Below are 21,802 nucleotides of genomic sequence, written 5' to 3' on the forward strand. Positions count from 1 at the left end.
GTCTGATGAGCTTCCTGGATCTATGTGTTAGATCTGTGTTTTTTAACAAATTGTTAAATTATCCAACAATATTTCTTTGAATATTTTTTCGGCCCTATTTTCTCACTCCTCCCCTTCTGGGAATCCTCTTGCACATGTGTCTGACCTGATACTCCCGTAAGTTACTAACGCTTGCTCACCTTTTCCCCTCCTCTCTCTCCTCTCTGTGCTTCCATCTGCTTCGTTTCTTCAGGCATGTCTTCAAATCATGTATCCTACCTTTTGCTGCATCCAGTCTGCATTAGTCCCATCCAGTAAGTTTTTTTTTTTTATTGCAGTTACAGTATTTTTAGTTCTAAGATTTCCATTTTGTCCTCATTTTACAGTTTCCAAATCGTTCCTGAAATTCTTCATCCACTTCATCCATATTTACTTGTAGATTATTTAATATGTTTATCATAGTTTTTAGAAAGTCGGCCTTCTAATTCCAAACCTGGGTAGTCTGTGAGTCTCTTTCTATTGACAATTTTTTCTCCTTTTTATGGGTTGATAATCTGGTGCCTTTGCACATTTTGTAATTTTTAAATTTTATGCCTGAACTTTTGCCTAAAGCTGATAGTTTTTAGAAAGAGGAAAGCTTTACTCTGTTAGACAGCTAGGATGAAGGGTTTATCAGTTTAAAGCACTTAGAAACAGAGCAAGTTGGGGGTGGGTTGTGGCTTTAAACTCTCCAGGAGCCCAGTGAGGTATCTCTTCACTTTTCAGCTCAGCCCCGACTCTCTTGGCCACCAAGAATAGCTTATAAAATTTACATTGCTTGAGGCTTGGTTCAACTTTCAGAAATTTCGGTTTACCAACTGTTTCAAGTGCTCCAGTGGTTGGGTTCACAACTCTCCATCCAGGGAGGCCTGGTACCAACTGCTGCTGGACTTCTGAACTGGGACATGTTAAAACTATGAGACGAAAATTTTAAGACCGTGAGACCATGAGACCATGAGACCATGAGAGTTGGAAATCACACTTTGAAACTGTGTGATTTTAAGATTTTGATATATTTTGCTTTCTGGTCCCACCCCTCGGTCTCCACTTATTCTGTCAGAGAATTTCTAGGGTTAGTAGAGAGGATCATCGTTACATTCGAGGCTCCTCCAGACTCCAACCTGGTGCTCCAGCCCTGAGGTCTCTGAAGCCCGGTTCCTCCTGGTCTGAGCAGAGACGGTCCTTCTCTGGCAGCTCGTCGCCCGTCCTCCCTGAAGCCTCAGTGACTCGCCCCAGGGATGAACGCGTCTTCTGCTCTTTGCTCACTTAGGAAGGCACTGCCACTCCACGGTTAAGTTCTTTTAGCTCTTTGTGTATCCACAGGTCTTGGATGGCTTTAAAGGAAGGTGTAATTGTTTGGTTCATATCAGAATTTCTTGTTGTTTTGGCAAGAGTAAAGGTCTTTCATACACTTCTACATCCTAGATGGAAATACGACTCACCTGTTCATCAGCTCTGTTTTGCCAGTTTCCTTTGTGGTTCTCTGTTAGGAGTACCTTTACAAATTTCCAAATAGAAGGGTGTCTTTTAAAAACTTGATTTCTAGCTTTATTGCTTTGTGGTCTTAAGAAATCAATTCTTTGGTATTTGTTACCATGTTATTGCTAATGGTCAATTCTGGTCAAATTTGGTAAATGTATATGAATGCTTAAGAATGTATGTTCTTTAATATTCTCTAATTGTATACATTCTTGAGATAAATGTATATCTTCTAATGGTAAAACATGGCTAGAATTTTATCAAATTTGGTTAAGTTTGGAGAAGGTTCCATCTGTGCTTGGGAACTATATGTATTCTAAAATTGCTGGGCTCAGCACTCCGCGCATGCCCGTTAGCAGAGAGAGCTATCGTGTTCAGATGTTTATCTTAAGTAATATGTGGCTGCTTTTCCTCTTTGCTTTGGAGGGAGGCGAAATCTCCCACTTGTAATTCCCTCAGTTTATGCTTCAAGCATTTTCAGGCTGTGTTGTTAGGAGTTTACGGATTGTTACACCTTCCTGGTTGTTAGCAGTATTATTATCGAATGGTCCTCTAGCCCTATCAATGCATTTGCCTTTTACTATATTTAGTTTGTCATGAACATCGCTACATCCATTATCCTTGGTTAGAATTCTGCTGGCCTACCATTTTCAACCTGTTATTATATATGTTGTACTTTTATTTCCATGTTTTTATCTTGTTTATTCCCTTCTCCTTTTCTGATTTCCATTTGATTTCATTTTTTAAGTTCTAATCCCTTGCCCCTGCTTTCCCCCCTTGCAGAAACATTCTGTTTTATTTCTTTCTGATTACTTTTCTTTTTTTTCTTTTTTTTTTTTTTTTTTTGCAGTACGCGGGCCTCTCACTGCTGTGGCCTCTCCCGTTGCAGAGCACAGGCTCCGGACGCGCAGGCCCAGCGGCCATGGCTCATGGGCCCAGCCGCTCCATGGCATGTGGGATCCTCCCGGACCAGGGCACGAACCTGCGTCCCCTGCATCGGCAGGCGGACTCTCAACCACTGCGCCACCAGGGAAGCCTTCTGATTACTTTTCTTTAAACTTCTCCAAGCATTTTTTTGACACAAACCGTGATGAAACAAAGTTACAAATAAGTCAGCCAGTGATTTTAAGCCTGTCTGGTTTCTACAGAGGGATGGGAAAATAGTGGTCATCGAACTCTCAGGTTAACATAGAAACTTACCGTAAAATTAATATGATTAATAATGATCTCCAAGCCACATGCTTCGATGACACTTGGTAAATGAATAAAAAGTGCATTGAATTTACATTAACTAAAGTATTTTTATATTCACAGTTGTCAAGATAAGTTCATTTTCTCCGATGTCATACAGATGATCAAATTTTAATTTCTTAATTAAAAAGCAATATAAATATGAAAATAGTAAGGCTGTCCCTAAATTTCATTTTATGCTTTTTAAATACTTATAAATATGCATCATATTAAAGAGTAACATTATTCATATGGCTTTTTCAGAAGATAAGCAGTTTGGAAGTGGGAAGGGTGATGACTTGTTAAAATGGAAGGAAAAAGAATATTAGAAGAAAGAAGACAAAACATTAGCTCAGAAGAGCTCTTCAAGACACGCCTTTGAAAGGGAGCAAGTGTTTTCAGATCCAACTTAACGCAGCTTGGTTGTGTGTGCTGCTTTTTTCTCCTGACAGGCAAATTTCTCTGCTTCTTCCCTATCAATAAACACCCTTTACATGTGCAAAAGGTACATAATCATGAAGGAAATACCCTAGGCAGACTACTGCGAACCAAGAATTAAATCGAGGATATCCATGGTCATTTCTCTACCACACTCAGTTAAAAGGCATTCAAAGAGTTTAAGAAATCAAAGTAGCCCAGTGGTAGTTTTTCAAAAAGCCCTAATTCAATATGAATGGAGCAGTAGAAGGTGCTGATTAATAAATGTCTTACTTTTTAAGATCTAGCCATGAATCTCTGCAGCAGTTCACTGCAACATACTGCAACGTGGCTGTCATTAGTTTTAACACTGCCTCAGAAACAACCTACAATAAAAATATCCTCCAAATAACTAAACACATAAGAGATTCACTCAGCAGGGTCTGTCTGTGTTACTGGAACTGCTCCCGTACGTCCTGAGATGACTACTCAGGAGGGGGACTCAGTCCCTTCGTACATAGACTGCAGCGAGAGTCCCCTGGGGCACCAGAGAGAAGCCTGCGGACAGTGGGCTCCGTGCTCACTGGCAGGTTGAGAAGCCCTGTTTCTGGGACATAGGCCTTATTTCACCAATTATTTGGAACCAGGGAAAGGTGGAGCCAGAAGCCAAAGGGAGTAAGCGGAGCCAGTGCCCAAAGGACCAATGGAACAGAGGAAAATGGGACGGTTTCCCCAGTCATGTGTTTAAATGCTACCAAAACAATGGCTGAGACTACAATTTATTTTTATTTTTTAATAATACCCTGCTTTCTTTCAGAAAGAAATCAACAAATGCTCACTTGAAGGATGTCCGCTTAACCCCTGGATTAGTCTGAAATGCACAGAAGCATATCCTCCTCCTTTGCTTCCTTCACCAGTATATTCCCCTGGATCTAAAATCCCTACAGCTCAGATGAGGTATTTTCCAGCTACCAGATTAAAACCCTGCCTGTCTCTTCTCCCTAGTCAAAAGTGAGCGGGCGGGCCTCACACGGGCCCCATCCCCGAGGAGGTACTCACACGGGCTCCATCCCCGAGGAGGTACTCACACGGGCTCCATCCCCGAGGAGGTACTCACACGGGCTCCATCCCCGAGGAGGTACTCACACGGGCCTCCCGCTGCAGGTGCTGCAGGGCCCTCTTGGCTGGGATGAGGAAGTCCAGGAGGCAGCGCAGCCCATCCCCACTGTAGAGCTTCTCGGCCACGCTGAGCAGCTGCCAGAGCACTGTGGCTGCCGTGGCCTCAGAAGGTGGGTAGAGGGCAGAGAGCGTGTTCTGTATGTAGGTGTCGAGGGATTCCAGGTCCTGAGGTGGAAGAGAGGTTTGCGAAATTTAATACATCTAATAAGACAGGTGCACTGGACACCTTCACAGGCTAGCACTGAGGTGTCCACTGTGAAGGCACCTGCTGTATGTCCGGGGATGTGAGTTATCTTTGTGAAACACAGGAGGTATGGGCGAATCCCCAGCACAGAGAAGAGTTCCTGTCGGGGAGGATCGGTTGGTCCTCACGTTGTCACAGAGCAGAAGCATCTGAGGAAGTGCTCATGTCTGTAACGGGTACACCTGACACCTGTGCCCACGAGGGGAACCCTACCTAATGCCTGTGAGTGACGGCTGTCATTGTTATCACGGGAGGCACCACCAAGTTTGGTCTGACATAAGTTCCATCCCATCAAATTCTGAAACATGCACCTTAAATGATGCATTTTAGGATCTTCCGTGGAGCGTGGGGAATTTCTCAGGGGCTTCCCCCTTCCCCAGCACTCCTGGCTCTGCATAGGGAATGGGGGGCCCTTGTGGGGAGGACAGAGCTGGTCCATATGCCATTTTATACTCAGAAAAGAAGTTCATCCTAGGAAATACATTTTACTTGTACCGATGATTTTTTTTTAATTTAAATAGAAACCATTAGGGCATCCTGCATCATAATCCCAGAATTGTGCTCATTCAGTCATTCCAAAAACAGCTATCATTGGTATCTGATTTCCCCTTTAAATTTTGGTGCAACATGCTTTTATATAAAGACAGAGAGCTTTTAGTTTAAAAAATACTTAATTCTATTTTTAGATGTAACATTTCCTGAGGAATGCCATAAGGTTTATTTGTTTGGAGAGGAAATGCAAGGCCATAAATAACAGTTAAAAGCCAAAGAGGTTAAAATTGCATAATTGATTTTTAAAGGAACAATGATTACTGTCTGAGACTCCTCTGAATGGTAATCATACTTTCCCAAGGAAACTGAAAATAAAGCAGTGCATCCTCTTAAGTCTGCAGTAAATGAGGACTCGAAGAGAAGCCATCTGTGCTGCCCGAGAGCCGAGAGCCGAGAGCCAGGAGCCGGGAGCCAGCAGCCGGGAGCCGGCAGCCGGGAGCCGAGGGCCGAGGGCCGGGAGGCGGGAGGCGGGAGGCGGGAGCTGGCAGCCGGCAGCCGGGAGCCGTGTGCTGCAGGGTCGGTTCAGAGGCTGGAAGCCCTCCACCTCCCCATCAGCCTGGTGAGGCCCCCAGGCCCGCACAGGCCTTCCTGCCACGTCCTGTCCCCTGCCAGACAGGGCCACTCCCTTGTCAGTAGGAATTCTCTAAATACTGATTTTTCCCCAAAGTGCCACGTGCTCTGGCTTCCAAGAACTCAAATCACACCTGAGCCACAGACAAACGTCAGTCTAGGGACTGAACGGAGCTGGTCTGGAGTGGGGGCAGGCCTCAGCCTCCCCGGAAGTTACTAGAGATCCAAACCGGCTGGAAGGAGGTGGGGTGTGGCCCGGAGCACAGTCTCTAAGGGCCTATTTTGAATTGAAATGCAAACTTCAGGCCCTCCCTGGGAGAGACACCGCTCAGATGCCCTAACCCAGGCCCATTCCTCCCCCGGACCCGCGGGGCAGGTCCTGACTCCTCGGTCGCCCGTGGTCAGCAGGATATCGGCCCCCACCTCACCAGCTCACCTTCTGCAAACTGACCAGTGTCGGGGGGAAGGGAACGCTCCTTGAGATCCCACAGCCTTGGTCACCCACGGGGCAGCAACGGCCTCCCCGGCCGCTTCTCTGCCCTTCGGTTCCCGTGGTGACGGGGTCTGGGCCCGCACTCAGCCTGGGGGACACCCCTCCACCAGCCCCCATGCCCTGTGTGGTCCCCCCACTCGGAGTCTGGTCCTGGCAAGAGCTGCCCAAGGGGAGCTGCCTGCCGTCCGAGAGGCCACTTCCCAGGTTAGGTCAGTCGAGGAAGCCTCGGGACAGCCAAGGGAGCGGCTCCTCCAAGACTCTCCGGCTCCTCCAAGACTCTCCCGAGGGCGCTGCCTGCGCAGCCCTGTCCGACTGTCGCCGCTCTCTGGGAACTGCTGTGGGAGCCCCCTGCCACCCTGGTGACGGGGCTCACTCCTGTCCTTGGGAAGAGAGTTCTGATGCACCAGCCAGGTTACCTGACCGGAGGTGGACATCCAGGGCCTGCAGCCCAGAACAGACACGAACCACCCTGCAGCCTGAAGGGTGCCCCAGGCTGGCGTGCTCGGTATAGGCAAATGTTCCTACTTGCACACAAATTATAGCAGGCGGCAGCAGACATACAGGAGCCTGAGAGCAGAGAGGCAGGAACTATTACATTATAGCAAAACCACATTACCTTGAATACATTCAATTCTGCTTAAGAAAACAGCAAAGTATACAGTATGTTTCAGAAAGATTTCCATAAGAAATTCTTAAAAAGAGAACATTGTTTTAGTATCGTAAAGGGTGAAGTTCCATCATCTGGTACATTTGTCTGTTTAGCAACGTCTTCCCTGATGTTCGCTGGGCTGTGCGTGTGTGTGTGTCTGTGTGTGAGCATGTGGGGTGTCTGTGCATGCGGGCGTCTATGTGTGTGCCTTTGTGGGGTGTCTCTGTGTGTGTGTACACCTAGATAAGTAGGGAGCCAAGTGGGCAAATCCTTAAAATAGTCCCCAGGCCTCTGGGTGCAGAGGCAGAGGAGGGAGAGTGGACACAGGGAGGGAGGATGTCCGTTGAGCATTTCTGTTTCCACCTGGCCCCGCTCTCCATATGGTACAACTCACCCATTCACCAAAACCTGGCAAACCAGCAAATCATCCCAAGTAGACAGGAAAGGGCTGACTTCTGAAACGACTCAGGATTCCCGTCTGAAGCAAATGCACATACGGACATGGCTGGCTTCAGAGCGTAGGACTATGCCTGTTTACTTGATCATAAGTCTAACCGTGCCTTAGACTGTGACAAGTGTGAACACACATTAGTGGGATGGCTGAGACAGCACTGGGGTGAAGACATTTGATTACCATTCCGCTGCACTGAGAATCCTGTGTTATCTGGCCGACAGCAGAACTGCTTTTGCCTTTTAACAACAGAAAATTTACATCTAGAGAAACATTGTAAAGCTTCACTCTTGACGAAGGATTTTTTTCCCCCGCTAAGTTTAGTAAAATTGGGGTGACATGAGAGTGACTTCGTGGCAGTAAGCTCCTCCTGCCCTGCGCCTGCAGGAGAGGACGCAGTCTCGGTGCACAGGCCCGCCCCGTGACCCTCTAAGCTCGCGTGTGCTGCAGGAGAGGAGACAGAGGCTGGGGCCTAGTGGCGGCCAGTCGCAGGGACTCGGGAAAGATGCCCGCTGGAAACAACCTGCTTCTCCCTCCCGGGGGCAAGCAACAGGCAAATGTCACAGCAAACGGAGTCTCTTCTCACTTGGAGGCTTGTGCTGACTGAAGGATGCCAGCTGCACGGGCGAGGGACCAGCAGGGTGCCCGTCCAGGGGCCGGCTGGCTGCAGAGATGCAGCTGAGGCTGGCCCGCTGTGCGGTGCTCACGTTTTAATTCAAGTGCAGCGTCCCTGAGGATGAGTGAGGGTGTGAACCCAGGATGGAGCCGCAGGCCGTCTGCAGCCGTGGCAAGGCAGCGCACACGTCAGGAGAGGGTCTGCAGGGGCCACCCCAGGGAAGGCACCCAAGACGACAGAGTGCTGGGTAGAGAGGGTCCCCAGAAGGTGGCGCACAGACCAGGTTCCGAGACCCTCCCCCACTATCCTGAACAGACATGCGCTGGCCTCTGACCCAGTGCAGCCCCTCACATAGCGATGGGGACAGAGAGTGCAAGGAAGTCAGAGGCATCGGCACAGCCACCTTGGGGACGCCTGCCCTGCGGCCACCCTGACGACCAAGGAGCCCAGATGCCCAATCTTGTGGGTGACCCCTTGACGTCTGGGTCATCACGCCCAGGGACAGTAGGGCGCGTCTAGGACACAGGACGCGGTCTTAGATGGGGTAAGGGGAAGACCGGGCAGCCAGTCCTGTCCACCCCCCTCAGCCAGGCTGGGGGGCTTCTCCAGGACACAGTCATGTCACCTCGCTCTGAAAATCCACAGTGTGCTGATGTCAGGGTGCAGAGAGCAAACAGAAAGTGGCCTGGGGCACCGTCCCAGAGGCACCATCCCTGGGTGGCTGGGTTTGGGGGAGGGCAGTGGTCACAAAGGGCCCCCTTCTCGTCTGGGAGTCGGCCCCTCCTGCATCCCCATGACCAGCCCCCAGCCATACCCCAGATGGCGCACAGCCTAGGATGGGACCATCGGAGCTGGGGTGCCTGTCAGCCAGGCACTTCCACCCCAGAAATTCACCACTGTGGCCTTTGCCTTGGCCAGATTTTATAAATAAAACTCAGGCTGTAAGGGCGGCAGCAGGTACCCATCATGGGACACTGGAACCCTTCCGGCAGTCCGTCCGAGCAGGGGCCCCGGGGGTGGGAGGGGTGCCCACAGTGGGCCTCCCTGTGGCCCACTTTCCATCAATGGCCACTTTCTCAGCCCCATCGGCATGAATGAGGAGGCTGGCATGCAACCCACACTCCCCCGGAGGGCTGCTCTGGGCAGCCGACCTGGTTACAGCCACTCAGCTACTCTTAACAGAGGCCTCCTTCCTGCAAGGGCCCAGTGATGGCCCCCGGTGTCCTGTCCAGGGCCCCGATGGCCATCTCTGATTTCCTGTGTGCAGAGACCCAGAAACCACCTTTGAGTCAAAGGAAACCTGTCTAGGAAGCCTGGTCCCCTTGGCTGCGCTGGCGTGCTAGCCTGTCTATACCAGATCTGGCTGCATCCAGCCTGTCCACTCCCGGCCCTGCTCTCCACTGGCCAGCGGCTGCGTGTTAGGGCTTCGTGGCCCTCCCGGCTGTGGAGGCTGAAGATGCTCCTAAGCCCAGACCCGTCCAGGGAGGGAAGCGTGGGGAAGGGACAGCGCCTGGCCTCCTGAGGCCCGCGCTCTAGGCTCCCGGAAGAGTTCGGGGGTCACCGAAGGCCTCGTGCGCCCCAAACCCCGCTGGCCCAGCTTCAGAGGCCCCGGGCCTTGGTGAGCAGCCGCCTCCGGCACACGTCTAGCTCTCCTGACCCGCGTTCTAACGACATTGGCACAGGAAGCCTCCGGGAGACTGCGGATGCCAGCAGCTGGGGAGGGGGCTCCAGGGAGCCCTCGACTGCTGAGACCCTTTCTCTCTGAATTCCACAGCCCATCCAACAGCCACCTCTTAAACCTCGGTTATAACTGAGCCCAGGGTGGTGACTGTGCAGGAGGGGCATGGCTTCACTGCTCTCACTGCAGTGCCTGTCCTCCCTGAAGCCCAGGGACACTGGCCCACCTGGGACCCAGGTCTGATGCTACAGTCCCACCCAGAATTCTCAGGACCTGGGGGTGGCCTGGCTGAGCACTGGGCCTCGTGGTGACGTCTCATGCTGGTGACGGACACCACTGTGATCTGGCCAGAGGCCCCCTTCCCATACCAGGCTATGTCCTCAGGATGCCCACGGCTGGCCCAGCTCCTTCCCTCTGTCCACACCAACACAGCCAGCAAGCCCCTGCCCAGGGAAACTCTGCCCTTCACTAACTCACAGTCTGCAGGGGAGGGGATCCCCAAAACCTGACCCCAGGGAACGAGGCCAGATCCAGGGGCAGGACATGCAGGCGGGGGCACGGGGCAAGCAGACAGGCAAGCCCGGAGTCCAGGCTGGCCTTGCCACGGAAGCAGGGGGCAGCTGTGGGCGAGAAGTATTCCAGGGATCCCTTCTCTCTTCCTGCGATAGCCAGGTGCTATCCAGGAACCCACAGCAGGAGGACAGGATGCGGCGAGGGCCCGAGTGCCTGGGACGGGAGATGGGCAGCTGAGAGGGGCCAGGGCCCGAGTGCCTGGGACGGGAGATGGGCAGCTGAGAGGGGCCAGGGCCCGAGTGCCTGGGACGGGAGATGGGCAGCTGAGAGGGGCCAGGGCCCGAGTGCCTGGGACGCGAGATGGGCAGCTGAGAGGGGCCAGGGCCCGAGTGCCTGGGACGCGAGATGGGCAGCTGAGAGGGGCCAGGGCCCGAGTGCCTGGGACGGGAGATGGGCAGCTGAGAGGGGCCAGGGCCCGAGTGCCTGGGACGCGAGATGGGCAGCTGAGAGGGGCCAGGGCCCGAGTGCCTGGGACGCGAGATGGGCAGCTGAGAGGGGCCAGGGCCCGAGTGCCTGGGACGGGAGATGGGCAGCTGAGAGGGGCCAGGGCCCGAGTGCCTGGGACGGGAGATGGGCAGCTGAGAGGGGCCAGGGCCCGAGTGCCTGGGACGCGAGATGGGCAGCTGAGAGGGGCCAGGGCCCGAGTGCCTGGGACGGGAGATGGGCAGCTGAGAGGGGCCAGGGCCCGAGTGCCTGGGACGGGAGATGGGCAGCTGAGAGGGGCCAGGGCCCGAGTGCCTGGGACGGGAGATGGGCAGCTGAGAGGGGCCAGGGCCCGAGTGCCTGGGACGGGAGATGGGCAGCTGAGAGGGGCCAGGGCCCGAGTGCCTGGGACGGGAGATGGGCAGCTGAGAGGGGCCAGGGCCCGAGTGCCTGGGACGCGAGATGGGCAGCTGAGAGGGGCCAGGGCCCGAGTGCCTGGGACGGGAGATGGGCAGCTGAGAGGGGCCAGGGCCCGAGTGCCTGGGACGGGAGATGGGCAGCTGAGAGGGGCCAGGGCCCGAGTGCCTGGGACGGGAGATGGGCAGCTGAGAGGGGCCAGGGCCCGAGTACCTGGGACGGGAGATGGGCAGCTGAGAGGGGGGGTTCAGCAGCGTCCAGTGGGCCAAGGAGGATGTCTGCGTGGGCTAGGTTCCCAGAAGGAAGTGTCCCGTGGACGCCAGGGGCTGTCCTCGCGGGCACACGCCCTCCTCCAGCAGTGAGAGAGGCTGAGGCTGGAGCTGACTTTACAGCTGCCGAGATTGATAATGAGCCCGTTGTGTTTAATTCCTACAGCCTGAGAGTGGCAGGTCTGCGCCAGCACGTCCCAGGGGGCAGGCCCCAGAAAGCCACATATCCCAGCCTGCTGCCTACAATCCGCACTGAGCAAATCTCAGAGCAAGTCAAGCGGACAGGATGCACCCCGTACCTCGGCCTTCCCACATGCACACACACACGCACACACACACGCACACACGCATACACTCCCACACGCCCACACTCCCACGTACACACATGCATACACACACACATGCATGCACCCATGAGAACTGTGCCCTGCACCTTCATCTCCTTCTCACGCACAATGCACACACATGCACTCCCACCCTCGCCCCACTCCTGCCATGCACCTCCCTGGACTCTGTGTCTCACTTCTGCAGCCTTGTTTTCCATCAAGATCTGCTCTGGATCCAGCAGCGCGTGTAGCTGGCAGAGAAGAGGCATGAGAAAACACTCTCTAATTTGAAACTTTTAAAAATGCAGTGCTAAATACTTGTTACATTAAACATTAAATACTGCTTACAGATTTTATCAAACTAACAACAAAGGTATTAAAATAAATAAACATGCTAGTATTAAAAAAACCCAACTCTTTGTATTTAGGCCTAAAGTGTTTTTAAAATCCCAAAAGGAAAATTTCAGTCTAAGGACCAGGACCTTCATCTGAAGAAATGAGGGGGCTGGACGTGGACCTGCCCCAGTGTCTCCACAGAGCAGCCTGTGTTTCCTCAGGTCACTGAAAATAATTAAGGAAGGAACCACCTTATGCTATTCCTAGCTCTTTCATATTCAAACAAGGGTCCTTAAATTTCATGGCAGTCAGCAAAGCCTCTAAGAGAGCCTGTTCTCTGAGCTGCGGTTGGCTCTCCAGCCCTCCCTGTCTTTTCTGATATTAATGACTTGCCGGTTTAGGGTCTTGAGTGAGCGTAAACCAGGGTTCCTACACCTGCGATTTCCTTCCTGAACTGGACCTTCCACAGCTATCTGTTAGAGCGCCCCAACGTTGCTAAGGTTACCGGCTGCAGAGGAAGCAGCGGGCCTAACAGAGATGGGGGTCTCTAGTTAAACCCCTTGCAGGTGTCAAGACAGATGCAAAAGGCGGTTGTTTCCAGCGAAATTCTGGCTCCTCTGAGCAGATGTCCAGGAGTTGGGTTCTAAGGGTTCAATGAACTATGAAGCCAGAGCAGGGTTTCATAACAAGGGGCAGGAATACCGCTAGGCCCGCGGGAAGCAGCCTCGGCAGCTCCTGCCACCTGGTCGACTCTCAGGTGCCGATGGGTCCCAGAGTCAGAGATGCACATGGGAACCAGCTCTAGTGAGGCCCTTCATGTGATGATCCCGAGGTGGGGGGGCTAGGCGTCCATCCACGGGGGACTGGAGGTTTAGGACGGCCTTGCTGCAGCTGCCTCTAAGCGGAGGGCCTGGGGGAAGGGAGGTTTACAAGATCAACATTGGTGTGACCTGCCTGTCCTTGGCTGGGGAAGCAGGAGCTGGACCGCTCCATCCAGCCACCACCTTTGGGCCTTTCCTGGGCCGCGGCGGCAGCACCTGACACCTGTGGGGTGAAGCTCCTCTCCCGGCCAGTGCTTCTTGGGCCCTGACCCTTGGGCCATTGTAGCTCACCTCACACCCTCCACAAATGCTTCTCGGCCTCCCTAATCCAGGCGAGCTCAGATCGCTCACTTAGCACTTAACTGTCTTCTCGTCCCGTGTCTCCAAACCAGGGTCTGCTTTCAGCCAGTGCACCGTGTGGCCCACCCTGCCTGTTGATGGAGCGGAGTTACAGCCACAGCATCTTTAGAAGAGAAAGGCAGAGGAATGTTGGACCAAACGTTTATGACAAAGAAGCTCGGACTCTAAGAGAGCTTAACTTACATGGAAAGATCCCTCTGGGGGGCAGTCAGTCTCCAGGATGCTGGACAGAGCAAATGTGTTCCACTAAGGTGCCGAGCTGGCAGAAAACAGGGCAAACCCTCCGTGGGGCTGTTGTTCAGGGACCCCTGCTTCCCCAGGGAGGACGGTGCGCCCTGCCCGCCCGCATCAGGCGTGGCCGCGTGGATGCCAGTTCTGGCAGAAGCTCTGCAAGCAGGCTCGTGCTCCACCTTGAACCTTCCACGAGCCGCGCAGCACCAGAGGGGGCCATTCCATGATTTACCTGATCACAGATAGAGTCGATGTGATGATTCCTGGGACTCAGGGTCACTGGTGACCACAGCGTCCGGGGGACACCTCCCACGAGGGCGGGCAGGGCACACATCTCCACCGAGGGGCCCCCTGGACAGGTGTTCTGCAGTGCACCTGCAGGGACAGAGCTGTCTCCACAATCCTGAGCTGGAGCTTCCTGGGTGACCGAGTCCCGAGAGGTGGGACCGGGAGCAGAGCATCATGAGGCATCGAGAAGCTCCCAAACTTGGGAGCTGTGAAGGTCTTGGGAGGGTCTTTCACACAGCATCCGTCAGACAATGATGGACGCACATGGGAAGCCCGATCACATGTTCACTTGGTCTTTACCCAGGACAGAAGCAGCTGCGAACACAAAGTCCCAGACCAAAGCCTGCCCTGGGCTCAGGAACCCATTGCACCAGCAGAGCCTGCCCTGGGCTCAGGAACCCACTGCACCAGCAGTGACCAGGGAGCGACCCCTGCTTACTGTTCACCTGCTGATCCCACGGTGGTCAGTCCAACAGACATGGTCCTGCCCTCAGCACAGAGGGGAAACGGACCTACCGGGGAAGCAAAGGAAGGAAGGGCCAGAGGGGGCTGGTGTGGAGGGGCCAAGGAAGAGGGGTCTGGCCAGGTGGTGGAGGGCATCCCCTGGCTGAGGCGAGGGCGTGTAAATGTCAACCCTGGTCTATAGCAGCTGTGGCACAGCACAGAGTCCCCGAGATTTCTGCACTTCTGTTTTCTCCATTTGTAAAATGGAAAGGTTACGATGAATCTACTCCACCAATTATTCCACAAGGTAACAACGTATTTCATCTTGAAAGGACTTCAGAGCTTTTCATTTTTTAGTACAAAATGCAAACTGACAATGAAATGTTGGCTTTTAAGGCATTTAGGCTGAATTTAGCTCTTAGTTCATTTAGTTCTTTGAAGGTGTTCGATAAAAAGTGTGCAGAACTGCCATTAACCACCATCAGTCCAGATTGGTGTCCTCGTGATGAAATATGATTTCAGCTGGAAGTAAAAGTTTTGTTCATTCTAAACCAGAAAAGGTCACGTCAACTTAGAAAATCTCCCGTATTCTTCATTACAGCAAACCAAACTTTTCTACCCCGGGTCCTCCGTGGAGACCCAGTCCCAGCAGAGTGTGCGCGAGCTTCGGGGCCTGCAGACGAGTTTGGGCTGCTCGGCCAATGGACACCGTTTGCCTCTGCAGCCATATTTACAGTTCTTTTGGAGAAAAATTGATAGGAGCCATTCTTTCCTGCTTAATTTATCTGGAAAACCCTTTGTCAGGAAAGAAAAGTGCTCTTGAAATTTGTCAGCTCAATCAGACGTGTGGCTTCTCACGTACAAAGATAAAAACTCATTTTCATCCCTCCAAGGTTTTGTTGTCCTTTTTTGTTCACATCACTGTTAAACTGAGCCAAAACAAAACGCCTTCAAAAGCAGGTTCCCTTTTGCCTGAGTCCAGCTGCTTTGCGGGCGTCTGTCTGCGTGGCATCCTGTCTTCAGCCAGCACACCTGGCCTCCCTACGCCTTTCGCATGTTTCCAACAGAGAAAAAACTAATTCCAGACGACATTCAATGGACGACTGAAATTAATTTTTCTAAATTGTAGATCTCACAGCCGATTTCACCTAAATCACCAATTACATGTTTTTTTTTTCTTTGCTTGCTTTTGTTTTCACACTTTTGGATTACATTCCTACATAAATAAAGAAGCAGCAGGTACAGAGACGGGAAGTGGGAGTGTGATATTGTATGTTTGTACTACTAGGTTTAAAGTGTTACCTAACATCTTTCCAAAGCATCCCTGAGTGGGGACCCCCGACCACAGCTGTGACACAGCAGCTGCGAGGAAAGTTGGGAACTAGTCTCACTGGGGTTCTTCAAACAAGGGTGCAGGAACCCTGGAAGAGTGCCCCTCAGGCTGGCCCTGCTCCTCGCCTGATGGCGCCCTGAAGGTAGCTGCTACCGGATCCTAACTCGACACTAACCACTGAGGTAGGAAGCCCACAACGTCTGGGCTTTTACACGTGGCTCCTGTGCTTTCTTAAAGGACCTCATGATTTAGCCTTAATCTTTAGTTTGGTGGGACAGGTGAAGACTGCTGACACTGGGCTGAGGTTGTTTGGGAATTGGGGCTGGGCCTGGGCCTGCGCTGGAGCACCCTTGCTTTTTCCAGAAGGAAGGTGGGGTGAAAGCTTCAAGTCTGCAGACATTCTAGCAGGGAAAGCGCTACAGGGACACCTCACGAGGCCGTATTGGAGTGCAGGAATGTAGAGGTAAGTGACAGCATGTTTAAGCAAAATTTAAGGTATTTTATGGGAAATGCAAACTCTATATGCATGATTAGAAGAACAAAACAGATATTCTAATAAGAAACCTGTACTGTGTGTACTTGCAATGCTAAACGGTGCTTTTCATGCACCCTCCCTGCCACCGAACTGCCCCAAGAAAGTGACCACAAAGCATAATGGTCCCAGGCACAGACAGGCAGGGCATGTGTGGCTCCTGCCATGTGAATGGGCCCTGGGTTTCCTGAGAAAGGGACCTGAGAGGGACAGAGAAGGACTTGTCACACAAAACTGGGAGGGATGTCGACTCTGAAGATGAAGCTAACCCTGGAGCCCCAAAGCACACTCTGAAAGGGCCTGGCAGGCACTTCCAACTCCTGGAATTACACAACAGCGGGAGCCCTGGGGGCAGACACAGTAGAGAGGGGGTGGTGCTGGTGGTGCAAACTAGAAGCTCCCAGTGGCGGCCAGGCTCAGAGTGCGAGGAGTCTGACGGGCAGAGCCGGACAAGTGCCGGCTGGTGGCTCTGCTGGGGGCCGCGTAGGCAGCATGTCTGCACAGCCTGGCTCTCGGGCGCTCACTGGGAGTCACAAGCCTGGTCCACAAGGAGGTGGGCAAACACCTGTGCATGAGCACTCCTCACCCACGGAGAAGAACGGCCCCAGGAGGTGGAGATACCCCAAGCCACAGACCGGCAACCAGGGCAGGGTTTCCCACACAGTTTGGGTTTTCACCTGTGGTCAAGGCAATAGCTCTCTCTTTCTCCTCAAAGTGTTCGAATTTGGACAATAAATGATATGGCTAGTCTGCTTATAACATGTGGGTTTCCTTGAGCCCATAAGGGGATAGCTGTCAGCTCAAGTCCCAAAGTTTAACCCTGAATTTTCAGTTTGATTGCTACTATAAATGGGTATACCACACTGAACAAAAGGAGGGAGTGAGTGAGTGTGGAGGTGAGTGTGGAGGTGAGGGTGGAGGTGAGTGTGGCGGTGAGGGAGGGTGGGGGTGAGCGTGGAGGTGAGGGAGGGTGGAGGTGAGTGTGGAGGTGAGAGTGGAGGTAAGGGAGGGTGGAGGTGAGGGAGGGTGGAGGTGAGGGTGGAGGTGAGGGAGGGTGGAGGTGAGGGTGGAGGTGAAGGTGGAGGTGAGGGAGGGTGGAGGTGAGGGTGGAGGTGAGGGTGGAGGTGAGGGAGGGTGGAGGTGAGGGTGGAGGTGAGGGAGGGTGGAGGTGAGGGTGGAGGTGAAGGTGGAGGTGAGGGAGGGGAGGTGAGGGTGGAGGTGAGGGAGGGTGGAGGTGAGGGAGGGTGGAGGTGAGGGTGGAGGTGAGGGAGGGTGGAGGTGAGGGTGGAGGTGAGGGAAGGTGGAGGTGAGGGTGGAGGTGAAGGTGGAGGTGAGGGAGGGGAGGTGAGGGTGGAGGTGAGGGTGGAGTTGAGGGAGGGTGGAGGTGAGTGTGGAGGTGAGAGTGGAGGTGAGCATAGAGGTGAGGGTGGAGGTGAGTGTGGAGGTGAGGGAGGGTGGAGGTGAGCGTGGAGGTGAGTGTAGAGGTGAGGGCGGGTGGAGGTGAGTGTGGAGGTGAGTGTGGAGGTGAGTGTGGAGGTGAGCGAGGGTGGAGGTGAGGGTGGAGGTGAGGGTGGAGGTGAGGGAGGGTGGCGATGAGTGTGGAGGTGAATGTGGAGGTTAGCGTGGAGGTGAGGGTGGAGGTGAGGGTGGAGGTGAGTGTGGAGGTGAGGGTGGAGGTGGGGGTGGAGGTGAGTGAGGGTGGAGATGAGTGAGGAGTGGGTTTTTTTGTTTTAGTTTCCATTTATAATTCTGTTTTAAGCCGATTCAGGATATGTTGAACCTCACTTTATGAAGACTCTGTGCTGGGTCCGCCCATGTATTCAATGGCTCAGGAATTTGATGAGACACTAGTAAATATTTGACATCTGTGCCCTCAGAGGACAGTGTTTCAGTAGCAGAAGGCCTGACCCGGGTTACTGAATCCTCACAAGGACTGGCGGCAATTCTGCAAATAATGGCAGTAAATCCTGAGTGAGGTGGGAACGTAGCGCAGGGGTGTGTGTAGTCGAGCAAGTCGCAGGGGTGTGAAAATAACACCCCTGCGTGCAAGGAAACCGGAGTGTGTGAGGTTGGGACCCGCACCCGGGTCTCTGATCAGTGCTGTGCAGAAGCCCCTCTCCTCCCAGAGCGGGACCGCTGCTCTCCCCCGTCACTTGCTACATTTTACTGACCGTGTTTGAATTCAAGAGGCAAAACACATGGGCCCTGAAATATGTCACTCTGTGAACTAAGGGGGAAGGAAAAGGGAGAATGGAGATCAGTGGAACCCTACTCACGCAGGGCTGGGCCTGGCAGGGATGATGCACTTCGGCAGGAAGAGCGAGAGGTGTCAGTCTCCACCCAGCAGCTTGCTGTAAGTGTATGAGGTTGGGGGTTAACAGAAGACCCCTGATGCCGTCACAGAGCGGTGACACCCAGGTCTGTCCTAGACCAGCCGGAGCAGGGTCCAGAGAGGAAGTCGTGCCGCCACTAGGAATGGGAGGTGCAAGACTCAGGAGGCCTTTACCAGATTTGTTCCTAACAACCACCCCTCCAGGACTGCAAAGGGAAAAGCCACGTGCAACACCACCACCTGGGCAGCGCTCGAAGGCTGTGAGCACCTAGGAGATCTAAGCCAGCAGTGAAGAGGCTGCTGTCCTAGTATAATTCCCGTGCACAGAGGTAAGTGGGCCAGAGGCCAGTGGGTGCACAGGCTGCACAGAGCTCAGGCGTCCTGAGGATCTAGGGCCCAGGGAAGAACTAAGAGCGCCGCCCCTGTAAGGCGAGGGGCAGGAGACCCGGGGAGGGGTTGGCCACTGCCAGCACCCCATGCAGCCTGCCCGAGACCCCCAAACTCATGGTGGTTGTGAACCATTTGGAGTGTGGTTGGAAGGCATCTGTTTCCTCTAGCTGGGAAGAGTGTGATGGATCTAGATGGGCTGACAGGAGGGACAAAATATTAACTGATGTGAAAACACGGAAGACAAAGCTTACGGGAATATTGAAATAACATCTGTACTTTTTGGCAGCGTGAAATTGGCTAATAAAAGCATCTATGAGTGTTGGCATTTCAGGATTTGAGAGGTGGGCCCTCGTTTGCCTAAGCACCGTTGAAGGGGCTGCCGAAACCCACTGCAGGGTCCAGGTGCCTCTCTCCAACTGTCGCTCCAGCCTGGACCAGGTGCTCTGCTTCCTCTCCCCTTGTGGTTTGAGCAGAAATCCCACAGGAAGCACAGCGTCAGGGGACACTTCCTCCCAGGCCTGGTACCGATGTGCTAACCCTGTGTTTCTGCTCTTTCCTCACTCCTTTCCTGTGGTCTTTCTCATGATACACTGGTCACAGAGGCACCACTCTCCTGGATCACTAAATATTTTCCACTCTCAACACCAAAGTGCATTTACGGAGTACCTACTGTGTGCTAAGCACCCTGAAGGATACAAAGATCAATGTCCTGAGCTGATAGCCTAGTAGCGGGTGTATCACAAGAAAGTGAAAACTACAGTACTGAGGCGGGTATTATCACAGGAGAGGACACAAGCACCTCTTGGATGCTTGATTGTACCCCAAAGACAACATGATGGAAACGTGTGAACTCTGGTATGTGTCAGACACTGCTTAAGCATTTTATACGGATTAACCTCATCACAGTCCTTCCCCAAATGGCTTTTTACCCAGTAGCTACATTTTGAAGTCTTAAACTTCTGCAGATTTCCTAGTAATTTTATATTTTGGCCTTCGACACAAACTTGTTTCTTAAAGAGGTTACTTCTTATTTCAAAACATACATTCTTAAGAATTAATCTTCTACAATATAATGAAATCTTAAAGCAGAGTTATAAAATTTGTTCCAAATTCTCAACAAAATACTAGGAAACCATATCTAACAGCATATTACAAGGATTATTGACCATGACCAAGTGGGATTTAGTCCAGGAATGCAAGGGTGGTTCAACAATCAGTCAATATAATACTCCACATGAACAGAATGAAGGAAAAGCCCCTATGATCATCTCTAATGATGCTGAAAAAGCATTTGACAAACTCTAACACTTTCCTGATAAAAACACCCAGAAAACTAGGAATAGAAAGGCTCTTCCTCAACATGATAAAAAGGCACTTATCAGTGCCCACAGCTAATTTCATACTCAACAGTGAAAGACCAAAAGGCTTTCCTCTAACAACAGGAACTAGGCAAGGATGCCCACTTTCTCCACTGCTATGCAACACTGCCCTGGAAGTTCTAGCCAGAGCAATTAGGCAAGAAAAAAATTAATGGCAAATTAATTTAGAAACGAAGAAGTAAAACTATCTCTATTTGCAGATGACATGATCTTATATATAGAAAATCACAAAGAATCTACAAATAAAGCTACTAGAGCTAATAAGTAGATTCAGCAAAGTTGCAGGGTATGAGATACAAAATCAACATGCAAAAATCAGTTGTGCTTCTCTACACTAGCAATGAGAATCCAAAAAGGAAATGAAGAAAACAATTCCATTCTATAATAGCATCTAAAAAGAATAAAATACTGAAGAATACATTTAACCCAAGAGATGAAAGACTTGTACACTGAAAACTCCAAAGCATTACTGGGAGAAATTAAAGAAACCTAATTAAATGGAAAAACATTCCTGGTTCATGGATTGGAAGGCTTAACACTGTTAAGATGTCAATACCATTCAAAGTGATCTACAAATTCAATGCCATTTCTATCAAACTTTCAATTGCTTTTTTTCTAGAAATGGGGAAAAAAATCTTCAAATTAATATGGAATTTCAAGGGGTCCTGAGTAGCTAAAGGAATCTTGAAAAAGAAGGACAAATTTGGAGGACTCACACTTCCTGCTTTCAAAACCTGCTACGAAGCTACAGTAATCAAAATAGTGTGGTTTTGGCATAAAGACGGACACATAGACCAATGGAATAGAACTGAGGGTTCAGAAATAAACCCCCCAAACTACAGCCAACTGACTTTCAACCAGGGTTCCAAGACTATTCAATTGGGAAAAAATAAGTTCTTCAAAAAATGGTGATGGGGCTTCCCTGGTGGCGCAGATGGTTGAGAGTCCGCCTGCCGATGCAGGGGACACGGGTTCATGCCCCGGTCCAGGAAAATCCCACATGCCGCGGAGCGGCTGGGCGCGTGAGCCATGGCCGCTGAGCCTGCGCATCCGGAGCCTGTGCTCCGCAACGGGAGAGGCCACAACAGTGAGAGGCCCGCGTACCAGAAAAAAAAAAAAATGGTGATGGGAAAAGTGGATATCCATATACAAAATAATTAAGTTGGCCCCCTATCTCACACCACACACAAAAATCAACTAGAAATGAGTCAACGACCTAAATGTAAGCACTGAAGCTACAAAATTCTTAGAAGAAAACATAGGGATAAATCTTCATGACCTTGTATGTGGCATGACCTTGTATGTTTTCTTAGATACGACACCACAAGCATGAACAACGAAAGAAAAAATATATAAATTAAATTTTATCCAAATTTAAAACTTTTGTGCATCAAAAGATACTATCAAGAAAGTAAAAGGATAGCCAACAGATGGGAGAAAATATTTGCAAATCATCTATCTGTTAAGAGTCTAGTGTCCAGCGTATATAAAGAACTCTTAGAACTCAACAATAAAAAGACAAACAACTCAATTTAAAATGGGCAAAGAACTTGAATAGACATTTCTCCAAAGAAGATATGCAGATGGTCAACAAGCACATGAAAATAAGTTTAACATCAGTAGTCATTAGGGAAATGCAAACCAGAACTACAATATCACTTCATACCCACGAGGGTGACTATAAAACTGGAAAATAAAAAGTCTTGGTGAAGCGGTGGAGAAACTGGAACCCTCATACATTGCTGGGAAAATGTAAAATGATTAGGCTGCTG

The 21,802-nt window shown here is 51.5% G+C and overlaps 1 protein-coding gene and 1 long non-coding RNA gene across 13 annotated transcripts in view; one reads left to right on the plus strand and one right to left on the minus strand.

Moving 5' to 3' along the window:
* Positions 1 to 21,802, minus strand: part of PLEKHG4B (pleckstrin homology and RhoGEF domain containing G4B) — a 59,125-nt gene that overhangs the window by 31,931 nt on the left and 5,392 nt on the right. For 6 of the 8 annotated variants that reach the window (XR_007476148.1, XR_007476147.1, XR_007476150.1 and 3 more), the window contains exon 2: positions 4,291 to 4,488. Coding sequence is in view for 2 of the 8 variants with exons in the window: in XM_049707085.1 (XP_049563042.1) it covers positions 4,291 to 4,488 (198 nt within the window). In the remaining 6 variants the exon portion in view is untranslated. Of the gene's footprint in view, positions 1 to 4,232; positions 4,489 to 21,802 lie in introns of those variants that run through there. The other 2 variants (XM_049707086.1, XM_049707087.1) reach the window with 2 other exon arrangements.
* Positions 14,001 to 21,007, plus strand: LOC125963776 (uncharacterized). Of its 5 annotated transcripts, XR_007476153.1 has the most exons (5): positions 14,001 to 16,825; positions 16,906 to 17,103; positions 17,230 to 17,279; positions 17,367 to 17,389; positions 17,482 to 21,007. It is a non-coding gene; the product is annotated as an uncharacterized LOC125963776 (long non-coding RNA). The 5 variants fall into 5 exon arrangements; XR_007476154.1 differs by lacking the exons at positions 17,230 to 17,279; positions 17,367 to 17,389 and having other exon boundaries at positions 16,906 to 17,097; positions 17,466 to 17,493; positions 17,534 to 21,007; XR_007476155.1 differs by lacking the exons at positions 17,230 to 17,279; positions 17,367 to 17,389 and having other exon boundaries at positions 14,001 to 16,861; positions 16,906 to 17,097; positions 17,466 to 21,007.

Source organism: Orcinus orca, chromosome 3 (assembly GCF_937001465.1).
Source record: "Orcinus orca chromosome 3, mOrcOrc1.1, whole genome shotgun sequence".
NCBI classification, from domain to species: Eukaryota; Metazoa; Chordata; class Mammalia; order Artiodactyla; family Delphinidae; genus Orcinus; species Orcinus orca.